Below are 24,049 nucleotides of genomic sequence, written 5' to 3'. Positions count from 1 at the left end.
GGGGCGGGACGCGGGGCCTGGGCGGCGGGAGGATGCGGCGGGCAGGCGGCGGCCGGTGCGACCGAGGAAGGCAAGGCAGGCAGGGAGCGAGCGGGACCGGGGCGCTGTCCCTGACCTCGGCCCCAGGGCGGTCTCGCGGACGCAGGAGCCGCTCCTGCCCCACGGGACTGCAGCGGGAACACCGCTCCGGGGACTAGTGCCCGGCGGCTCCTGGGCGCGGCCGGGGAAGTTCGAGGGCGTTTCCCGGCCGGGCGGCGGGGGCGGGAGGCGCTGGGGCGCGGGGCCGCCCCCGCCTGGCGCCCTCTTCTGAGAGCGGCCGGGTCCCGCCATGCCCACGGAGGCGGCGCTGCGGGGGAGGCCGTGGAATTCGGCCGCTCTCCTCCGTGGTGGGGCCGTGATCCCGGCGGGAGCCGCCGTCTGTCTCGTCCCGGGGGGTCCTGTGGGAGGCGGGAAGGGTCGGCGGTGCTGGGAGAAGCTGGAGTGAGGCGTGTTCTTCAGACCGGCAGCCTTTGGGATGGGGCCGCGTTGTTGGCACTGGGTTTAGTCAGGGTCAGTTCCCGGTGGTGCCTTCCGTTTATTGTTACAGCCTTGCAGCCCCATCCTTCTTCATCCTCAATTTTTGTTTTCTTCATTCGTATCGCAGCTCCTGGGGCTGTCGGTTTCCCAGATGTGCTCTGGATTTAGTGCAGAGCACTGGCAGAGGGAGTTGACCCGCTGCTTATTTGCCTGTTCCATCACCTGCTGCCCAGGTGGCCTGGCCCTACCAGTGCAGAGTCCCTCCACACAAGCCAGTGACCCAAGCCAAGTATATCCCAGTACGTGTAAGGATACCCAGGGACCATGCCTTTCTCAACTGCTCATAAGGGATATTTTTTTTTTCTTTTAAAACTCTTGATATCGCAAAGTATGATTTATCACAAGTCAGCACATTGCTTGCTTAATGTTTCTAGATGCTACTGTAATGACAATCATTAGATGTTTCTCTTTGGATATTGCAATTCAGGTACCATGACTAATCATCTATTCATCAGTATTTAGCTTAACTGAAGGTGAAAATGACCATGCTGTTATTTATGTTGGGACTTTTTTTTTTTTTACTATGTTTTCAGGTAATCTGATCCCAAGAAAATTACTGGACTAAGGGCATGGGGATCTGAAGACCTCTGTTTCTTCTAGGAGAGGTGAAGAAGCTAGAAATAGTAACATTTAAAATCTGTGGAGGAATTATTCTGCAAAAAGCATGCGCTTACTGATGCTATGGAATGAAAGGGTGTTCATTTGCAGACGAAGAAAATGATCAGCTGGAAGGGGCTAATGGTCAGGCATGACCTTTCTTTCTCAAAGCTGATGTGTGGAGTGATGTAGCTTTAGGAGGTTTTCCCTATAATTTTCATACAATTTTGTGATTATAAGAATTCTCACCTTGGTTTAAACAGAAGGGTAAGCAATTTTTTTCCTTAAATATAAAAGCCTCTGTCCACTTTTTGCAAAATCTAAAGATGTATTCCTTTCAGAAGCTCTGTTTGAATGAATTATGCACCACTTTGCAGTCCCACTGAATTAAAACTAAGTAAATGAATCCATATTATAGTTTATCAGTTTTGTTACTTGGCTGTAGGCAAGACTGTGTTCTACTTTGGAGGGGAGGAGAAAAAAACCAGGTATTTTCTTGAAATCCCCATGGAACTCATAGAAATGCAGTAATTTGTTGCAGCACATTTTATAATTTACAGTTCTTGTCACTTTAGAATCACTTTTGATTTTGTATCTTTTCCAGAGTTCTAAATTTCTTTGACCTTTTGCCTGGCTTGGAAAATGGGGAAGATAGTTACAAAGTGAAAAAAATACATTCTTTTTATTTTAAAAGTGAGTTAGAGAACAAGATTATTTGTAATAAATCTATGTGATGTACTATTTTCCCCTTTCACAAAAAGGAAGCAGAATTATATCAGCCATTGGCATTTCTCGAGCTAAAGAACAATACATGAGTAGTGCAAAGTACCAGTGGATATAACCACTACATCCTGAAGTTTACTGTGCTGTTGGATGGCTTTTTCAACTGAACCTTTACTTCCTGTTTATTTGTTGTTTCCAGTGATAAAATAAGAAGGAGAGATGGGAAACCCAGAAAACATTGGAGATGCATATGTTGCTGTGATTCGTCCAAAAAACACTGCTAGCCTCAATTCTCGGGAATATCGAGCTAAATCCTATGAAGTAAAAAACTATTTTAATTTTTATTATCTATTAGATGTTGGTTTTTTTAAAATAATGCATTATAGTAAATAAGTAATAATATCGGAGAAGAGAAAAATCTGACAGTAGGATTACTTAAGTAACATCTATGTGTGTCATATACCTACTATGCATTGCTCCATCCTTATGGTATTTGGACACTTTATGGTTTTGTAATACCTGTGTATTTTATTTCAGGGCCTTTTGCCCTGTGGGCTGCTCATTACAAGGGTGTAGCCTTGTGTTTCTCTCTTTAACCTGTTACAGAGGTCATCCTGACTTCACCATCCTGCTCCTCAATATTCAGTACTTCTCGAGTTGTTACTGCTTTTACAGTAGTACAATAAATAATAATAATAAAAAAAAAGGTTCTGTGCTTCTTTCAGTTGTGCTTAAACTCCTTTGGTTTCATTATTGTTTGAAAGATTTTGTTGCTTGAAGTTCCCATTGAAGGCCAAAAGAAAAAAAGAAAGAAAGTTTTGCTGGAAACTAGACTTCAAGGAGGCACTGAGATAACCCAGAGCATCTTGGATTATGTATTAGAAGCCACCAAACCAATTTCACCAGCCAATCAGGGTATTAAAGGTAAAAACATTTTAATCTGATATATTGTTGATAGCTTAATAAAAATGCTTTTTAAATTAATTTGGCTTGGCAAGGTTGTACCAAAAGCATGAAATTAGTATAAAAAAAAGAAGGTATGTTTGGAGGTTCATCACAAAACCCCAAGCTAACTATACAGCTAAACCCTTTAATTTACCTTTGTGTTCCTTTACCTTCCAACTCTATAAAAATACTTACTAGAAGATTTTTAATAAATGAAACTTTGTCTACACTACTTCTTCACCTCAAGTTTAGGTTTATAGCTAAACTTCCAGTAAACCAGATGGAAGTGGCTTTTTTATCCTTAATTTCAGCTAAAATTTGACTTGCACTAGTGAATTCATAGATTCTAAAGTCTGTTGTTCAGGAGACAGTATCTACATGAAAATATTTCTGGCATAACTGTGTCACTTACAGATGGAATTTAACGAGTACGTTTTCTTTTTCATTGTTGTTGCATAGCTGATCTAGTAAAGAACCTCACACTTGTGCTGACAAATTTGTTTTCCAGCATATTTCATTTCCAGATTGGTATAAACTATACAGACTAAAGGGCTTTTGTTTTTTTGCTATGTACCTCATCTCTGTTTTGTACATAAGGTTATACTGGGAAGGTTCAGTGAGGACAAGTCAATGCGGTGCTGACAATTTAAAGGAGGAATAGCTGGTTGCATGGTAAAATGTCGCAGGTGGCAATAGCTGCAGCTGGACAGACTTAACAAAGCTTGTTATTCAGCAATCACAGAATAACAGAATTAATACACATCAAGGAATGCCTTGTAAAAGCAAAATCTGTCTGTTTCTTATACAGTTTAAAGAGTTTTAAATTGACTCACACAGAAAGCCCAAACATTAATATGCTCAGCTTAGTGTGACTGCTGCTGAAATATGCAGCTGAGGTCAGACAAGCAAAAAAAAACCCTTGCTATAAAGGGCTACAGTCATGTCACTTTTTTATGTTAATGGTTTATATGTATTTATGTTTTTCTTATGTATTTAGATTTTCTTTGCTTGCTTTAGATTATAGGTATAATCATAATTTTTTTCTTCCTAGAAAAAAAGAAGAGGGGAGATTGTCTGGTAAGCTTTCAGATAGCCAACTCTAGATTTTTTTCCTTTGTTTTGTTTATTAATTAATTGTTTTGTGTTGGTTTTTTTAATACTGTGCTAGGAAAGCGTGTAGTGTTAATGAAGAAGTTTCCTCTAGATGGAGAGAAGGCAGGCCAGGAGGCATCTCTTTACATTGTTCCAACTGTTGTGAAAGGTAATGCTGAGCATGATTTCTGAAGCTGCACCTGTTTAGCAGTTTACTTGAGGGTTCATTTTTTTTATGTGTGTTATGTATGGCATTTTCTGTATTTAAGCATTAAAAGTTGCATTCAGGTGAAAAATTCTTTCTGAATATTTTAAAACTTGAAGAAGTTACTTAAAATTATGGAAAAAAACTTGTATTTAACGTATTGCCTTTGTTTCTGTAATGCTATCACACATCTGTTTTAAGCAGTATTTGTGCACTTGATCATATTTTCAAAACATGTGCGTTAACTTGTGTAGAATTTGCTGAGTGCAACTGTAAGACATCCTACTCAGTTCAGTGTTCTTTACTCGGAGAAGAATGCTTATTGAAGTCTCTACACAGTAAATACAGTCTAGAAGGCAAAGTAAATTTCTTGTCAGAAAAATATTAAAAAAAAAAACCCCAAGCCTGAAGTAAATGTCTCTGTGCTTTTGGAGGAACTTCTTCATTTTTGCCTTACTTATAGCATTTAGTGATGAAACCTATCAAATAGATACCATTGTGGAGTTACCAATAACGATATATACCCCTTCTAGTCCTGAGTCCTCTTCTTTTTTTTCTGGTAATAGTATACATTTAATTCCTCAGATGAAGCTGATTGCACTGATGAAATAGTGACAGAATACTTTTAGGTTTTTAAGGCTACCCTTTTGGGTTGTGAATTAATGTAAGGATTGTGTGTAATTTCTATCAATCATTATTTTGAAAAAATTAAGTTACTCTAGTCTAAAGTTAGAATATACTCTTAATTAGTTAGGAAAGTGTAACTACAAAAGATGCAGAAGGGAAAATGAGATTCTTCTCACTGATGTGTCTTCAGAGCATGTTTCCTTTTCAGATAATACAAAATATACATACAGTCCTGGATGCCCTGTGTTCTACTGTTTACAAGACATCATGAGAGTCTGCAGTGAATCCAGCACCCATTTTGCTACGCTGACTGCAAAAATGTTAATTGCCTTGGATAAGTAAGACATGCCATCAGTAAAAACACATTAAAATATAATAATTTCATATTTTATATAAAATATAAATATATATGATAGATAATTTGTAGATATAGCACATCATTTTTATAGGTTTCTTGTGATTAAGAAAGAAATCATCATGATATCATGTTATTGTCTTCATGTTTATCAGAAATTGAAACCTTGACAACAGATTTTTAAACCTTTCTAAACTTTTTTTGCAAACTTGAGAAGGGTGTGCTTATCTAAATCAAGTGACTTTTTGGAAGTTCTTGCTCACAGTGAATGTTTTATAAAATCATAATGTTTAATCTTTTGTAAGTGACATAATTGTCATCTATAAGAGCATTTGCCAGTGTAGTAAAAATATCCCGTAATTGTATACCATTAAGATTTGCATTTAAATTAAATCTCCCTGTAGAAAGGGAGTGCATCTTCCCTAGACACACAAATCTATTTGCACTAGGGAATTAAATTTTAGAAAAGTGATTAGTTTTTTAGCCAGATTTATAATAATTTGAAGTTTGAGTATGTGAGCAGATTTTTTTTTTTTTAATGTACTCTTGAACAGTGAATATCAGAGCTTATTTGCATTAATAAAGTTATCTGAAACTCCTGGCTAACATGAAAAATCATACATTACAGGCTATTATCTAAAAGGTTCGGTGTGTAGGGTTTTTAGAGTTTATTAGTAGAGTTGTAATATTTCCATGTATACCATCATACCATCATATTTATTTGCTGCTTACTGAATGCCTTCAGACTCTGAGCTCTGCTTAAAAGTGTTTCAAGCCTCACAGTTGTGAGAGAAGCCTTGGAAGTATAAGAGAAAATAGTTTATATTCATTGTCCTCTATGTACATAATCTGAAAAAACACTTCTCAAATATTCAAGCTGCCATAATTAATTTATTCACCAAATATTTAGAGAAAATGCCTGAAAATACCTTAGAGTGTGTTTATAGCACAATGACCACAATTTTACAGTCCTCCTTTCCAGCAGGACCATGAGTAAGTGAAGAGAGTGCTGCTTTTGCAGCATGTCATAGCTTGGGTCTGGAACTTCAAAATACAGGCCTAAGCATATTCATTAAACTGCAGGTCACCTTCTGCCATCCTTACACGTGGTTCTTGGACAGACAAGATTTCAGTGGTCTGTCAGTCGATGTCCAAAGTATGTACTTCTCTTTCATCTATATTTCCAGGCTAAATCACTAAACTGACTATATCACATTCCAGCAAAGCACAGGTTTACCTCAAGTTCATGAGAAAGCATGTGCAGAAACCTAAATACAAACCCAGCTTTAGACCCTTAGTTAAAATGTGCACTACTCAACATAACACTAAAATGATTTAGGGGCTCAGTGAAGATACATTTATCCAAAACCCGAGATGAACAACTTGACCAGAACCTTGTTATTATTTTACGTGGCAGGAAAAAATGGAGCAGGTGCACAGCACTGACTTTCCCCAGTAGCTGAGAGTAAGAGGGCTTTAAAGCTCTATACTGTTGGTAGGAACACAGTGGGAAGCGAATAAACTTCAGCACATCTTTGTGAAAAGGCAGGTGGTAGCCTATGTGAAAGAGACTTAGCAGTTTGGAAATTGGACCTTATGGGTTTTTTGCCTTTTTCTGTCTCTCTCTAATGAAACACATGAGTTGGAAGGCTTAAGTCAGCACAGATACTGAAACTGACCCTTAAAAAAACTGCTTTAATTTTCAAAATTTGTATGTTGAGAGTAGGAGTATTGATAAACTGAATGTAAACGAAATGGTGACACGTTAGTGTGGTTAAGTTTTTGGTTATAACCAGTGTTACTCTTAGCTTATAATTTCCTTTTCTTTGAAAGTTTGCATCCACAGGAAATGTGTTTCAGCAAATACAATTGCTTAACTGTGTGTGGTTAACAAATTTCATGTTTGGGGATTAGTCATATAAAATTGACTGTGCACATTATAATGTTTTTAATTAAAATTTGTGATTGTCATACATACAACTCTTAATCAAACAAAATAATGGACAAGATGACCAAAATAATCCTTTTCTACCTGAAAATGAGTTATTTCCCCCATTCTGTCCTGCAGGTGGTTGGATGAACGGCACACCCAGTCTCACTCCATCCCAGCTTTATTCAGACCATCTCCTCTTGAGAGAATTAAAACAAATGTAATAAACCCCGCCTATGCTATAGAACCTGGCCAAACAGAGAGCTCATTACACATGGGTTATACTGCCCTGGAAATAAAGAGTAAAATGCTGGCATTGGAGAAAGCAGATATGTGTATCTATAATCCTTTATTTGGATCAGACCTTCAATATACCAACAGAGTAAGTACTATATTTTCTTTTAATATTTTTAAAACATACATACATTTTCATTCATACATTCCTTCATTCATGCATTAATTTATTTGATATGGGTGTGTGCTTTATGTTTAATAGAGTCTGATTTCATTTTTTAGCAGTAGATGTGCAATAATTTCTCAAATCCTCAATTTGAACATCATTCTCTTTAATTATGAAATGTTACTATTATAACTTTGGTTTCAAGAGAATACCTCGTCTGGATGGGGGATTGTGTAGCAAATCTCAGTAAGATATTTCTTCAGTGATGTTTAAATTATGTCTTCACAGGTTGACAAGGTGGTAATAAATCCATACTTTGGCCTTGGAGCCCCAGACTATTCAAAGATTCAGATTCCTAAAAGAGAAAAGTGGCAACGTAGCATGAGCAGTGTCACAGAGGACAAGTATTATGTTACATTCCTTTTTCATTAGTGGATAATTTTGTTTTGTTATATTACAGTAGCACTTGGTAGACTTGGTCAGAGTGAGATTCCTATTATTTTAGGGCTTTACTGTATAAATACTTTTTAATTAAAAATTCTACTTTAAAGTTTCTAAGTGCTGAAACACAACAGTTAAAGGATGGATTAAGAAATGTGTAAATTATAAACATTAGAGAAGCATTTCTTGGCATAAGAAATATGGCTCTGGCTTGACTACTGCATGACAAAAATACTAGCTGCGTGAACTTCAATTTTATTCTTCATGTAGATCTACAATTAGTGCTATGTTAGTAATTTTTAAAATGCTGATGTTTTCAACTATTGTGATATTTCTGAATGGTGTTTTCCTCCTGTTTCCCCTTTTAATTCATAGGGAACACCAGTGGGTAGATGATTTCCCTCTTCACCGCAGTGCTTGTGAAGGCGACTCTGATTTACTAAGCCACCTTCTGGATAAAAAGTTCTCTGTTAATCAGTTAGATAGTGACCATTGGGCACCAATCCATTATGCATGCTGGTGAGTCAATGAGAGTTTTGCCAATCAAATGTGTTCTTGCTATCATGATTCTGTAGCACTAATAATTTATGTAATTTATCAGCCTCAAAAAGAAGAAATAAAAAGCATCTAGCCTTCTTATGCTTTGATTCTAATATGTGTCAGTGTTAACCTTCTGAAGAGAAAGATTACTTCAGGTTTTGAGATAATTTTCAGTTGAATGGTTTTGGAGGAGACCAGGTGTGGAGATCATGTCATCACTTACCTATTGCGTGTTACATCTCTCCTGAGTACCTATCCTAATTCCTGTTGGAGACACTGGGTCTAGTTTAGTGTGGTAACTTCTATAGTCTTTGTTGGCTAAAGGCTATGAACAGTTTTACAGCACAGCAGTATCTGAGCTGAGCATGTTTTGGTGCTGGTGAACCTTTGAGTGGGAAGCTGAACTAGGTAATTTACAGAGGTCAACTTGTCTGACTATAACTGTGATTAATCTGTAAGTACTTGAAAGCTTTCCTTGGTTGTAAAAATGTTTTATCTTTGTAGCAGTTAGTCTTTTGTAGATATAGTGGTCAGTATGTCTGACGATATGAATAACACAAAAATAAAACTTGATTATAAAAAACCCACAACTTTACTTGATTTTTAGTGTTTGTGAGAAAGTTAGCAAATAATTTTTACATAAAGTATACACAAGAGTTACTGGTTATAAGTATGAGGCTGAAGAATCCTCAGGATCCAGCTCCCTGCAATCAGAAGCTGAACTCTGATTGTCACACAGATTTTTTTTTTTCCTCTCCAAGGCTGGACTCTGTTCAGCCGTGACTGAATCGCTACAACTGCCCAAACTCAGCTAGTTTAAAGCAAGGTTCAGTTTGTCTAGAATTAATCCAATAAATGGTTACTAGACCAATGAATATACCAAAGAAGTGCAGAACTGATGTTAATTTCTACAAACTTATTAATGTTCCATTTTCTTTGGTGTAATTTGGAAGCTAAAAGCTCTTGAGTGTAGAAAAAGACTTTTTCATACTTAGGACTATCTGAAAAAAATATTTTACATTTGCTGTGTCTGTTCTGCTTTAACCCTGTCTGCAGGTATGGAAAAGTTGAAGCCACCAGAATGCTGTTGGAGAAAGGGAAATGCAATCCAAACCTTTTGAATGGCCAGCTTAGTTCTCCTCTTCATTTTGCTGCTGGAGGTGGCCATGCTGAAATAGTACAAATTCTACTAAATCATCCAGAAATTGACAGAGTAAGTTCAGTTTATGTATAGAAATAGAAGTTTTTTAGCTTGTGTATGTGAAATACTTTGTGTCCAGATCACAATGTGTAAACACAATGATCTTGTTAAGACCTTACAAAAAAATGGTTAAATATATTTCATTACATCTACTCTTCCCATTTTATATTAATTAAAAGTTTGAACTCTATGATCAAGGACCTTGACTGTCTCAAAAATGTGTAAATGTTTTCCCTGTCTCCAGTGAAATAGATCTAGAGTCAGTGTTTCTGTTTGTGTTTGTAGCACATTACTGATCAACAAGGAAGATCTCCACTGAATGTCTGTGAAGAGAACAAACAAAATGAGTGGGAAGAAGCTGCAAAACTACTGAAGGAAGCCATAAATAAACCTGTACGAGTTCATTTTCTAAGTAGTTTAAAATTTATATTTAATTTACACTTAAACTTGTAGAAGAGCTAGGCTCACAGCTGTTACTGGAAAAGTGCAGTACACTGAAATTATTAGTGAAAATATTGGCAAACTGACATTTTGTCTCTTTAAACGTTTCTATTCTGTTTCATGTCTCAAGAAATACATGTAAGACTTAAACGTGATGCTCTGATTTATTCATCACATCAGCTTCTGATTTTATGTCTACTTTTGATCATACAACCATCAGCTTTCTTTGTGCATTGTCATGTTATATGTTGATAAACAGGAGCATTCAGCTGGTTAAATGTAGGCTTCTGCAAAGTAGACCTTACATCAGTTAGTCAGTGTAGGCTTCCTTGGCAGCCAGTGGATATTTAGCCAGGGTAGGAAACAAAGTTTACAATGTGATTCCTCTTATCCTGAAGTAGATTTAATATTAACCAAATGATATCAAACCACTTTTCTTTTCTTTGATTCAGATGCAACTGGTATCCCTGTAGGTAGGTGGTAGTAAACCTGTCAGTTTTTCAAGATGTTTTAAATTATTTTCATTTCACTCTGTATGAATGACCTTCCAAAATAATTAAGGCAGGAACTGACCTTTATTTTAGGGTTCTTATTATGCAGTTGATTAAATGGCAGTTGTGTATGTCTAATGACTCTGAAGACTAATGCACACCTTTTAAGTAGATTTCACAGTGTAAGAGGTGATATCATGTTGTCACTTATTACTATTTAATACATTAAAATAAAAAAAACCAGAAATTACTGCAGTAGGAGGGACAGTGACTACTGCAGCAAAAATAGACTGATGTTTTCCATTCCAGGCTCATTTTCAGTCAGTTGTCATTTTCAAGTCATCCATCTTTTTTTTCCAAAAGTTTTTAGGAACTCAGTTCTTGATGACTCCGTAGATTTGAGAAGGGGAAATTCTTATGACTTTTTTATTCAAGCAGCTGAAACGTTTATCCTGTTAAAGAGATGAAAACAAGACATTTCATTAAGTTATGACTTGTGTGTGTGTGCTTCAAGCACCTGATTTACATTTACATATGACTTTCAGGAGGCATGTTGTAGGTTCACATACAATTTCCAGTGAAAGCTATGGGAGTACTGGAGGGGAAAAGGATTTATTAGTAGTATTATTATAGAAGCACTGTAAGATTTAATGAGATTGTATTCTTATTGTAGTGGGGTCTGAAGGTGGATGCTTCCCTCTGAAAGATGAGTCTTTTTAATATAGACTAATGAAGGGGAAAATTCATAACCTGCCAGTAATAGCAAGGTAGACATTCTGGGATATGCATAGGCAGTTGAGCCCAAATCCCTCAAGGAACTTGTAAATGGCTGCTTGCCTTCAAGTTTAAAAGAAGTCCTCAAAATATCAGTAAAATCTTTCTTGAAGGTATTGCTTTAAAAAACACAGTATATGAACTTGCACAGGACAAAAAACAAGCAAGTTTGATAAATATGCAGGAATTGTGCAGTGCTCTTTTCCCCAACATTATGGATGTTGCTGAATTATGGTAAAACTACTTTCCTCTTCAGAAGCACCAACAGAAAGGATTTTAATAAGTTGGATTTTTAATATGTTTACATTTTTGTGTAGTATGAAAAGGCGCGAATTTACCGTATGGATGGATCGTATCGTTCTGTCGAGTTGAAACATGGAAACAACACCACTGTGCAGCAAATAATGGAGGGCATGCGCTTGTCTCAAGAAACTCAGCAGTACTTCACTATCTGGATCTGTTCTGAGAACCTCAGTAAGTCAACAAGGATGATGGATATACTTGAGATTTTATCATAGTTTATTTCTGCTTATCGTTAGGAAGAAATAATACTGTCATAGGAAAGTAGGAAAGTGCTCTCTGACAGCCTTTACAGCCTGATGTCTCCAAACTGTGCTTTCAGAGCTACAGAGCTTCTTTGTTTTAGCTTTCACTTTGGGGATGCTCAGTAGGTCTGCCTGTGGATCACTGTGGCACCTAGAATGTATTTCATCCAGGAAGATGAAGCTAGTCCAGATTGTCTTTCTGTTACAGGGCACCCTGGCAGTCATAGTCCTTACTGCTGGCGTATCCTGGGTTTAGTTGTGTTTTTCTTCCCAGCGTATCTGAAATTGGATGCATGTAGTTGTTTATACTGATGTTTAGTCTTTTTAAAACTAGTAGGTAAAGCAAGCCGATTAATGGTTTTTTTATTAGGTCCCCTAATCATGTGAATGTTCATGCGTTGTGCACCAAAATAATTTTTGATAAATGAATTCTCAGATTTGTTTGGTGAGAGAGACTTCTGATGCAAAAAGTCAGTATTACATTATTGTAATTTTTGGTATTTCCGGTCTAAATGAAAAGTTTATTATAATTTTTGTTTGAGTTATATAGGAAAAGATAAACAGAACCCCAAAAGAGTCAATGAGTGTGCTTGGGTTTTGTCAGAAATTGTGGTCAACAGTACTGCTGCAACACATTAGCTATGGGACACATTATCATGGATTACAAAGCACAATTCAGGTCTGGTAGGATACTGTACTCTAAATATTGCAGAAATATTTTCTTCATTCTTTAATCTTTCTCTCCCAGTGTCATGCCTTTTGCCTTTTTACTTTGCTGCATGCCACACGACCACTGTAATGCTGAGATAAACATAGATGTTAATATCTGGAAGAAAAGGAAGTGTTTGAGTGTTAAAGTGTTGCTGCTTTTGCCTTTTCTAAATATGTCATGTTTTCATAGAGTCATTTGCATTTGCACCTTTGCATTTGCACCTTTGCATTTGAGGGGATGAGCTCACTGATACATTGTTTAATTCTTTAGATATTTAGTTTGAAAATGAGCTTCTGTTTTATGGCTTCAAACACCTAAGGGACAAGGTTCATTATGAAGTATGTTTCTTGCAGTTTGCATACAACTGTAAGGACCATAGATTTCTTGCTGGTAGGACAGATAATGTTTTCCTGTGTTTGCAAGTAAGATGGGTAAGTAAGTTGAATGAACAGATTGTTCTCAGTGAATGATGTTGCACTGTAATAACACGTCTGTTGAAGTTTTTCCTATAATGTGAGATGTCACAGTGTGAAAGCCAGAGCAGTGACAAGGAGGCAGATACAGCCTCACTCCTAGAAAAAGCCAAGCAATGATCTAAGGACAGGAAGGGTGAGTGAGCTGAAGGTACAGCAGTAGGACTGCAGTTGAAAGCTTTGTATTAATGTTGCACGTCTCATATACACAGGAGAACATGAAACATTGAATGACTTTATTCTGCGAAGAATCAAGACATTTTACAGATTAAAAAGAAAAATGTCTGTTCTGAAAAGTTTATGGTCAATATATATGTACACAAAAATGGCAAATACATTTATAAGATAAATTATATCTGTATTTTTCTGTCAGAGATAAGATTATTGGACTTTGTATTTCTCCCATAATAATAGAGAAAACAGTCTCTAATGTTTTATTATCTTGTTTTTAAGGTCAGTCTTGGTACTCAATTAAATTTTTAAATACCACTTACTCTTGAGAAACTGAAAATATCGAAGTTTCATCACTACTGCATTTAGTGAATTGATGCAAGGAGTTTTTCCAATAAATCCGTATTTTCAAAACCTTTTATGAAATATGCATTTTTAGAAAACATAGGGAAAATATTTGTTAATGAGTCCTCAATTTCAGATACCCTTGTTTGGGTGCAGTGTTTAATAATTTATGTATATATGTGTGTGTATGTGCTGGGTTATTCTGGTTTTTTATTTAGAATCAAACCCTGTTATTTTTCAGGCCTCCAGCTGAAGCCATATCACAAGCCTTTGCAACATATTCGAGACTGGCCTGAAATATTCACTGAACTGACAAACTTGGATCCTCAAAGGGAAACTTCACAGCTTTTCCTGAGAAGGGATGTGAGACTTCCACTGGAAATAGAAAAAAAGGTCAGCATTTGGAAGTGATAGCTTGAAATGATGCTCAGACTCAGAACACTTTGACCATTAGCACTCAGCGTGAATAGTGACTGTAGTAATATCCAAACTTATTAAGCCTGACATCTCTTCTCCTTTTTTGTAATAGTTTGAGTCTTCACATTCTTCCCTCCCTCTCTCTCACCTTCCTGCCATCTCTCTATTCTCTGTCTCTTTCTCACCCTCTCAGCTGTTTGGTTTATCATCTGTCTCTGTGCGTCAGTCTCTGTCTGTCTGTCTGTCATACAGCTAAAAACAACCTGCCTGATTTTCTTTCTCTTCCTTGTGCTGTTGTTTTTCAGTTATTTAATTGGTTGGTTTTGATGGGATTATACAAGCATATTACTCAAAATGAACTCACAAAGGAAAAATCCATATATATCAGTATTTGTATGAACCTTCTGATTGGGCATGGTATCCTAGTCACCTTTCATTTGTTTGTTAGAACAGTGAAGTGTTGAAGTAAATCAGTGAAAATATGTCATTTTTTCTGTTACAAAGCACTACTAAAATGTACGCTTCAGTCAGGATCACACCTTTGTCTTCTGTTTCTGAATCAGTGAGAAATTATATTTATAGTTTCTAAGCTCATTTTCTTTTTTTACAAAGAAATCATATTATTTATATCTTTTTAACAGATTGAGGATCCATTGGCTATTCTTATTCTTTTTGATGAAGCCAGATATAATTTACTGAAAGGTTTTTATACATCACCTGATGCCAAGCTGATCACACTGGCAAGTCTGCTTCTACAAATAGTCTATGGGAATTATGAGAGCAAGAAACATAAACAGGGCTTTTTAAAGTAAGTATGTGTGTTTAAAACTTAAAATTATGGGTTTAGAGTAAGTATTTTTAGATAGCACTTACTGTGGAACTCTCACATTTTAGATATGATATATTTGTTGTTTTTCTCCATTACTGAAGTGTAGTTCAGAGTAATCACATAAGCCTTGTATGCATTAATAGAAGCTGGACACTGGGTCTGAAAAAGGTATTAATCTTAATTGCTGCAGTTCCAGGCAGAGGGATGGAGGTTCTGTATCCTGTAAATCTGTCCTGAGATTACAATAATACCAAAATGAGTAAGTGTATTCATGTGGGTGAAGGGTTCTGACAGGACTGAGACTTTGAACAATGCTGAGGAAAACAGTTAGACCAACTTCTGGGGCTGACTTTCCTCCCTCTTTGAAGAGGACAGACCAAAGATATAATTTGTCTTCTGTCATTGGTATGAGAACTGCTGTACTAAATTGGTCAAAACCATAGCACCAGTAGGGCTCTGCCAGATGGTATTTTTCTCTCCCCTTCTCTCTGCATGCCAGCGCAACAGTAGCTGAGCTATTCTGGGATATGGCTTTTTCTTCCCACATACATTTCTACAGCAATATCTGAGACCATCAAGATTCCAGTTCTCTACTGTGTGCACCTTCACCCTCTGCCATCTCCACCTCACTTCATTCATGGAACAGCAGCTGTGCAGTTCTGGAATGCTACTATGCTTCTCATCTCCTCTCATTCACAGCATCAACTGAGCTGTCTTGACTTGCTGGTTTTTTGGTTGTATTGTCCTGCAGTTACACAGTTGGCAGATGGAGCATAAGGAGAATGGGATTTAAGTGGGACTACCCACTTGCATGAGCGTGCAGTTCAACACCAGCTGGGTTTAGTACAGAACTGCCCACTGCTGACTTCCAGCAGCTGCAGGGTGGTGTTCCTGTTCCTGTCCACACTGAGGCATATCAGTACTGTGGTTCCAAGCTGAGCCTGCTCAATGGAAGTACTTGACTCTACAGACAGAACTACCTGGAAAGATAGTTTGGGACAGAAAAAAAGCCTCATGGCATTTGCCCATGCTTTCTGTTCGTGTTCAAATGAAGATGTTGGAAAATATCTCAACTTGTTCTTCAGACAGATGAAAAGATTTATAGTCTGAATTTTTTTTGCAGATGACATAAATGTTTATTAAAACACTGATAATTTCAAAAATATATCCAGGCTGTTGTTTCTGTGAGAGTATCCTTGACCTTAAAGATCTGGATGCATTGTCCCATGTAGGATTCTTGCTTGGTAGATGATATGTGCAGTTACAGACAAATACAGTTTAAAAATTACTCAGTAGGTTACATTACTAGGATTTGACACTGTCTTAATTGTACATAACAGCAAACTAGTAAAGGCTTGCTTTCTTCCTTTTAGTGTTTTTCATTGACTGTGTTTTGGGTTTTTTTTGAAAAAGGCTACTTTATATAAGTAGCTTCTCTTTCATGTCATGTAACATATAACTTTCATGTGGAAATGAATTGGGCCAAACCCTCAGTGGTGCTGACTGCATGAGTGGAGGGAAGAGTATCAACAATCTGTCATATTTTCCAAGTATGTGATATGCTGATACAAATGGCTGTTTGTATATAATTTTGGCTTCCAAACTGGAATTCACCAAACTGCTCTGTAACCAGTTTATGTGTTCTGCTGCTGGCATTTCCTCTCCATGCCGTGTCCATGATGCGTGACACAGACGATATAACATAAAGCTGGATTTCCATTAACTGAGTATTATACTATATCTTAGGAAGCCTTGGCTTACATGTCAGTAAACCATCTCACCTGATGAGATGAGATAGAGTAGGAGCTGACTTTCTAGCTCAGTGTGTGACTTGAAGATACAAGACAGACATTGTTCTTTCTCCTTACTTTATTTAGTGAAGAAAAGCTTTTTTTCTGCTTTGTTTTTCTCTTAGTGAAGAAAATCTTAAATCTATCGTACCAATCACTAAACTAAAAAGTAAAGCTCCTCATTGGACAAACAGGATACTTCATGAATACAAGGTGAGATAAATAAGCAAATAGTAGAAAATCCTGTTCTTAAACATTTTTTGACACTTTGGTTGTCAGGTAATGAACAGGAATACTGGTATGTAAAGCTAGAAATGTGTATTTTCTGAATGTTTGGGATGGGTTTTTGGAATGTTTTTCTTGTACAATTACAGTTGATCTCTTTGTTAGAAGTAAATATATTTGCAATCTGTTAATTTACCTTCAGTGTTACCTCTGTATTGGGGATACTTCCAATTCAGGCATAGATGTAAAAACGTCTACTCTAACTTATATTTTCATGTCTGTTTGTTGTGATAGATTACCAAGTCCTTTTTGCAAGTGTAACCTGTGTGTTGGGGATCTGATAGTGCTGCTGATGTGTGCACACACACAGACTCCTTTGATTAGAGCAGTTGATTGTGCAAAATTTTTAAATGTGGACTTGGGCTCCTTCTTTAAAATACATCTAACTGAGGGCTGCAGTCAGTTTAAATTCATGATCTTCATAAATAATTGTGGAAAAAGTGAGGTGTGTCAGGAGGAGAACTGTACCAGCTGACATGCATCACTAAAGGTAGCTCCCAGGAAACACTGCAGATCCACCCAGGGAATGTTTTCAGACCTTGCCCCTCTTTTTGAGATGAGATTACTCAATCATAAACTTCCTCTTGGTGCCTGCACCTTTTTTGTCATAATCCAGCAGATCATTCCTGTTATTTCTAATATAGATGAAGGAGGGGATGATGGTGGTCTAAGAGTATGGTGTATCAAAGTAGTCTCTACTCTATCATCAGATTATATGTAAGAATGACCACAGCTTTCTTGACTTCTGCTCTTAGGCCATTATTTTGGGGTGTGGGATATGGGGGAAGGAGAAAGGAGATGTAATCTTTTGTTCCAAAGATTTTACATGTTAAAAATGGCTGTGTAGAACTCAGGTAAGCTGTAATGTAGGGTGGGGATCCAGAGCGGTTGATTCTGTCTACCGCACCCACAGTCATGGCCCCCTAATTGTGGAAGACTTGTGCTCTCTCTTATATCTGTGCCTTCTCACCTTGTGCACAGCCCAACCAATTTTTTTGTTTGTTAGTGTGCTTGGTATCAGTTTTTTTTGAGGTGGGAGCACCCTAGGGATCGTTTGTTCTGACTGTCTCACTCTACTGAAGAGGAAGGAACAGAAGCCTCTCATTCTGAGGGCGAGCTCCACTAGTGAAAAGAGATCTTCACCCTCGTTTTGCTTAGAAAAGAAACAAACAAAAAAAATCCATGTTTTTGGGGAGAGGTACTTGCTCATCTTACCATGCCTCCCTGGATTAGACCCCTTAAAGGAGGAAGAATGCCTAGTTTTAAGGATTGTGATGCATTTAGTGTCAGATGGGTGCACAGATGCTTATCCCAAGTCCAAGTTACTTCTAAGAAAGGCAAAACTGTGGAGCCCTTCAGAAGTTACGTGTTTGTGTTCAGATTTCTGAGGCTTATACAGGTATCTGGATTTTGTCTCAGTCTCTTCTAGCATTTGAGCCTTTCCATGGCTCTGAGGTTTAATTTAGCTGTGGGAAGATGGTTGCTGAGGAAGCACTTTGGAAATATATTTTTAGTGGGAATTGCACTAAACAGGGGGCTTTCTTCAAGTAACCACAACTGTTTGAGAAGACTTGTTGATTGCCATTGTTCTTTTATTTCTAGAATCTCAGCACCAGTGAAGGTGTCAGTAAGGAGATGCATCACCTTCAGCGCATGTTCTTGCAGAATTGCTGGGAAATTCCTACTTATGGAGCAGCTTTTTTCACAGGACAGATATTCACCAAAGCAAGTTCAAGTAGCCATAAAGTCATCAAAGTGTATGTAGGAGTAAATGTAAAAGGGCTGCACCTCCTCAATATGGAAACAAAGGTCAGCTTAAATGTACTGCCAGTGATAACTATTAAACTTAATTCTGTTCTCTTAAAATCTTTGTACTAGAAGTAATTTCACATCCAGCCGTTTAGTTAAACTTGACTGAAAATTTCCAAGATTTTAAGATCTTTTAAAGTCACTATTAACAAAGTCTTGTATCAACTTTACTACTTTATAAACTACAACTACATTGTGGAATGTGCTTCTGTTAAGTCTGAATCCTGTCTAAGTGAACAAAGAAAAGTTCAGTCTGTAGGTATGGAGGATATTTTCTGAATGACAGTTTCCTACATTTCATTGTAGGCTTTACTCCTCAGTCTAAAGTACGGTTGCTTTATGTGGCAGTTGGGAGATGGAGATACATGTTTCCAAATCCACAGTCTGGAAAACAAAATGAGCTTTATTGTGCATACCAAACAGGTAAGCATTATCATTTTTCATCCTTCATGTTCAATTATTTTTTTTCTAAGTTAGTTGCATCCCTATTCTCTCTGAAGGTTGACCACCCTTGCACAGTATAAAAGAAGCCCAAGCCAAGCCCCCGCAGAAATTATTTTAAAACTTTCATATTAATATTTCAGAATATTTGCTTGTTTTCCTAGCATGTGAAGGCTTCAGAATTCAAAATACATAAAATGCATCTGTAATCACTAGGGTAAACTTGTTTTAATTGAAACTGTTTGTTGCATGTGCCCAATCCCTCATACTCTAAGGATAATTCCAAATACAGTGAGAACAACAGAGCTGGAGACGGTAACTTTGCTACTGAAACTAGCAGAGGCTGAGAATTGCATTTGTCGTATTCTTGACTGTCATTAGTTCTGAAGTGCTGATAGAATTTAATTGCATACCTTTACATAGGCAGGTCTCGTGGTTAAACTTCTGATGAAATTAAATGGCCAGTTAATGCCAGCTGAAAGAAATGAATGATTGAAGGGAACAATAGTTACGAAGTGGCGTCTGACGGCGAAGCAAAAAACAACTTGTGTCTCATCGAAACAGAAGACTTCCATGTACATGAGTTTTACACAGTAGAAAAGTCGATTTGTACAGTTTTTTAACTTTGTACAGAAGCTGCATGGTTTATTTTTTTAAAAAACTATACAACATATCTATTATTTTTATAAATATTTTTGTGTTTCATATATAAACTATTGTAGGGCTTGAGCTTAACCAGTAAAGCTAATGAAACATAAATGGTTTACCGAGTTGGACGAGTATGAGTCCTGTAAAGCTTTTGTTCCCAGAGGACAATGGGACTGTCAGTGCCATTAAGCAAGTGTCAGTTAACCTATTTACCTTTCATGTCATTCTGTGGAACATCAAGGAAGTATAGTATATGTTACAGTATTTTGTAGACACACTTAATTTTTAAGATATGTGGATAAATATGCTTAAAAGACCAGTTAGACCTTTGAGCAAGTACTTTTGATAAACTCTTGGTTTTTGTTTGGTTTCTGGCAAACATTTTTGCTTGCTTTATTTTTACTCTTAACTTTCTCATACTTTGTATTCATATTTATTCTAAAATGTTGCATGAGGATGCCAAAAGGGAAATACTCTAAATCATTCAGAAGCCATATTGAATGTTTAGCATGCTTGTTTTTTAAAATGGATTTTTACTTTTACTGTGCAATATAAAATGTGTATATGGAGGAGAGGGAGATACGGATTTACAAATGAACCTTACTCAGAGGACTTCAGAAAGTTTAAATAAATCCTACCCTGGATTGCAACACATATGCAGTAGCAACAACTCATATAGGAGGTACTAAATTATTTCTGTTAAACTAATTTTCCTACTGATTGCTTACTTCAGTTTCTTGAGGCTGTGAGCAGTGCAGGATGCAGGAATGAAGATTTATATTGCAAGGAAGCCAGATACAGTTTTAAGTATTCTGCCTGCTCTTTGTAGTCAGGACTGGGGCTCAACATTTTGGGTCCCAAGCGTAAGGTGGGATTCTATGCAGTCTGAAACATATCCTTGTACATTAAAATAGAATCCATAACACAAATCGTTAAAGTTTCTGGTTGTATTTCAGGGTTTTAAGTGCACTTGACTATTTCTTCCATGTAAACTGCATGCTAAAATAGTGTGCAATATTTTGTAAAAAAATTTTTTTTTAAAAATAAAAATTAGCACTTGCCTCTCAGTTTTGAAATAAAAGTTAAAATGAATGTGAAGAACTGTGCTATTGTATAGTAACTTTACTCTTACCTTACTACTAGTAAGTGCAGTTTAAGAAATTAAAGTAGTAAGCTGTTAAAAAGGTGAACAGGAGACTTATATTTTGTATTCTTCTTAGCAAGCTATACTTTTCTACTTAAAAGTCACTGGCCTAAATAACAGTAAATCTTCATGGATTGTTATATTTTATTTAAGGTAAATAATGCAACAGTTGGATCCTTCATAGTGCATACCTGCTATCACTTGGCACTGGTATCAGAAATACATTTCTCTACATAGCACTTTCTTAGAAAACTAGAGGAAAATGTTAAGGCGGTGTGTCAGTTGCCTATTTAACAATACAATTAATATGCCTTATTGCTGTATAGTCCTTTCTGCTACATTCGTATTTATTACTACCTAATAAATTGTTTGCAACGAGTCACATCTGGTGTTTTTATTTTTGTAATCAGCATGAGCCATCACATGTTACACCAAGCAGGTGTTATTACCGAAGAGCAGGAACTTGTAACAGGCTCATCTTTGTAGGGTTTGTAGGAAGACCATTGGAGAGGATCATAGGGAGAGTCCCATGGTGACTGTGAATTAAGGTAGCGTTCCTCAGAAACCACTCCAGAATTCATCAGGTAAACTGGAAACTGTTAGTCGTGGCAGAGCAGAGGTTTGCAGATTATGCACATAAGTGGAGCCGCTGAGAGCCCAACTCAGCAGTCCCAGCAGGTACCTGGGTACTTCGAGCTCCTGCTGGCTGGCTTGTATAATCCTTTCATCTGGAAGTGGGGAAATGAAAAATTGGAACAGAGAGAAATCCAACACTACACAGACACACCATTGGTAACAACAATGAAAACAAGCTGCAAGATGGGCAAATCTGATAACTGTGCCTTTGTAAGCATGAGATGCCCAGCTCACCACTTACAGTTCACCTAACAAGCGCTTTTTTAAAAAGCAAGTAACTGTGCAGCTGCCAAAAGCAAAGATTTGAGAGTTGAACACCCCAGCCAGGGCCTGTAAGGCAGAAGAGTAACTGAAAACTTAAAACTGTGGGAAGCGAGCACAGTTTTACCAAGTGGAATAACCGAGCGCCTGACCCCAGTGAGCAGCTTGTCCGAGAGGGAGGCTTTGGTCTGGAGGGGAACCCTTCAGGCTGCCCCAATGTTGTGCTGCTGCTGCTTGGTGACAGGGAACAGTTACTCCAGGGAGGGGGAGGTTTGTTAGCTTACAGCTGGATACACTTAAAAAATGGGCTGTAACTGAAAAAGATACAGGCTCAACAGAAACAACATGTACGGTTTGCAAAAGTTCTCCTTTACCTTAAAGAATCATTATTAATGTGGGGTAAAGATATAATAAGTTGAAATATAATTAATATAACAATTACACATCATCATGGCTAGGCTTCGTGAACGAAGATTTGGGAAGGGCTCTACCCACATTCGTTACAAGTGCATTGGTGGCTAAAAAGGCCAATACGAGACAGGCATGTCCAGTTGCAAAAGGCACAGCAGAAAGACTCCTTAGGTGATAAATTCTGCAAGACACGATTCTTTCTACATTGTCATTTCTCCTCAAGGGGGATCCTGCGTGCGTTCTCAAAAGCATCAGCAGCATTAGTGTGTCTCCAGGTCTCCCGACTGGAGGCCAGAGTAGACCAGTTATGGTGATCAATATGGCCAAGGCTGAGATGTTGTTTCAGGGAGTCCTTGTATCTTCTCTTCGGGGCCTCTCATGTGGCAGCCGGTGGCAAGTTCACCATCAAGCAGGATCTTAGGGAGGCGGTGGTCCTTCATCCTTGAGACGTGCCCTGCCCAACACAGCTGTGTTCTCAGCAACATGGCCTCAATGCTTGTGACTGCTGCTTGCTCAAGAACAGATGTATTGGTCACATAATCTGACCAGTGCATGTTTAGGATTGAATGGAGACAAGCATTGATGGAAGCGTTCTAGGAGACACAGGTGGTGGCAGTAGATGACCCATGATTCAGATCCATATAAGAGAGTAGACAGCACTATGGCTCTGTAAACACTGATCTTTGTACTTTTCTTCAAGTGTTTATTTTGCCAAACTCTTTTATGAAGTTTTCCAAAGGCACTATATGCCTTTGCTAACCTGTTGTCTATCTCTCCATCAATCTTACCATCCGAGGAGATGAGGCTACCTAGGTAATTAAACTGCTGGACTGATTTGAGCTCTGATTGGCCAATGGTGATGTGGGGATGATGGGGGACTTCCTGAGGTGCAGGTTGATGGAGAACTTCTGTCTTCTTTAGACTGACTTCCAGCCCAAAGAGCTCAGCAGCGTCTGCAAAGCAGGATGTGGGTGACAAGGGTGGCATCATCAGCATAAAGCAGCTCCCGGATAAGATGGTTTAAGGTCTTGGTGTGGGCCTTCAGTCGCCTTTGGTTGAAAAGGCTTCCATCAGTACGGTATCGAATGTAGGTACCGTCCTGATCATCAAGGTCTGCAGTGGCCCTTTGGAGCATCATGCTGAAAAAGATTGTGAATAGGGTAGGAGCGAGAACGCAGCCTTGGTTCACACCATTCTTTATTAGAAAGGGCTCAGAAAGTGCATTGCCATATCTGACTTGGCTGTGCTGATCCTCGTGGAGTGAGACGATATTCCCAGATTTACAAATGTAAAGGAGTTTTTTTTTTAAGTAGAAACTGACTGGACTCACTGGAGGAACAAACTCTGCCTTTAAAAGACCTCTCTATAACAGATTTTTCTGGAAATGTATTAAGATACATTCCTGTTGAATGAAGAAAATTGTATACGGACAACCAGACCTGACCTCCGCAGCGACGAGCTCTCTCAGTTTCCAAATGCACTTTGTGCACTATTTGATCCTAAACTCTTAGATCTTAGTGGCAACTCTTATTTCAGAAGCAGTACCCGGATTTTCTGACATTAAAGATTTGGGGCATCTACAATTAAACGCAAACGACCTGTCCTCCTCCTCCGCCTGCTGTGCTGCCTTACGAACCAGCGCACTGGGCTGTCAGCGGGGACGCCGGCGGTGACGCTCGCCAGGAGCGCCGGCACACCGCCGCAGGACCGTGTTCTCTGGGTGTCGGAGGTTACACGTCCCCTCGGCACACCCGCTTCGGCGCCGCTGGGCGCGGGGCCGCCCCCCATTCCCGC

The 24,049-nt window shown here is 38.1% G+C and overlaps 1 protein-coding gene across 9 annotated transcripts; it reads left to right on the top strand.

Annotated features, from left to right (window-relative positions):
* The first annotated feature begins 7 nt into the window (after positions 1 to 7).
* KRIT1 (KRIT1, ankyrin repeat containing) lies at positions 8 to 21,329 on the top strand. Of its 9 annotated transcripts, XM_027639524.1 has the most exons (19): positions 420 to 549; positions 644 to 749; positions 1,110 to 1,181; positions 2,096 to 2,217; positions 2,661 to 2,820; positions 4,010 to 4,102; positions 4,974 to 5,103; positions 7,189 to 7,432; positions 7,739 to 7,854; positions 8,267 to 8,410; positions 9,488 to 9,644; positions 9,918 to 10,025; positions 11,656 to 11,812; positions 13,826 to 13,977; positions 14,643 to 14,809; positions 16,746 to 16,833; positions 18,508 to 18,714; positions 19,021 to 19,137; positions 19,579 to 21,329. In XM_027639524.1, the coding sequence occupies exons 4-19, from the start codon at positions 2,116 to 2,118 to the stop codon at positions 19,645 to 19,647; spliced, it is 2,211 nt and encodes a 736-aa protein (XP_027495325.1). In that variant the 5' UTR covers positions 420 to 549; positions 644 to 749; positions 1,110 to 1,181; positions 2,096 to 2,115; the 3' UTR covers positions 19,648 to 21,329. The 9 variants fall into 9 exon arrangements, with proteins under 9 accessions (XP_027495329.1, XP_027495323.1, XP_027495325.1 ...); XM_027639522.1 differs by lacking the exons at positions 420 to 549; positions 644 to 749 and adding an exon at positions 25 to 70; XM_027639525.1 differs by lacking the exon at positions 644 to 749.
* Positions 21,330 to 24,049: the final 2,720 nt, after the last annotated feature.

The sequence above is a fragment of the Corapipo altera genome, unplaced genomic scaffold, assembly GCF_003945725.1.
Source record: "Corapipo altera isolate COAL_440 unplaced genomic scaffold, ASM394572v1 44, whole genome shotgun sequence".
Taxonomy (NCBI): Eukaryota; Metazoa; Chordata; class Aves; order Passeriformes; family Pipridae; genus Corapipo; species Corapipo altera.
Note: the sequence above shows the minus strand (reverse complement) of the source record. Positions and strands in the feature narration are given on the sequence as shown.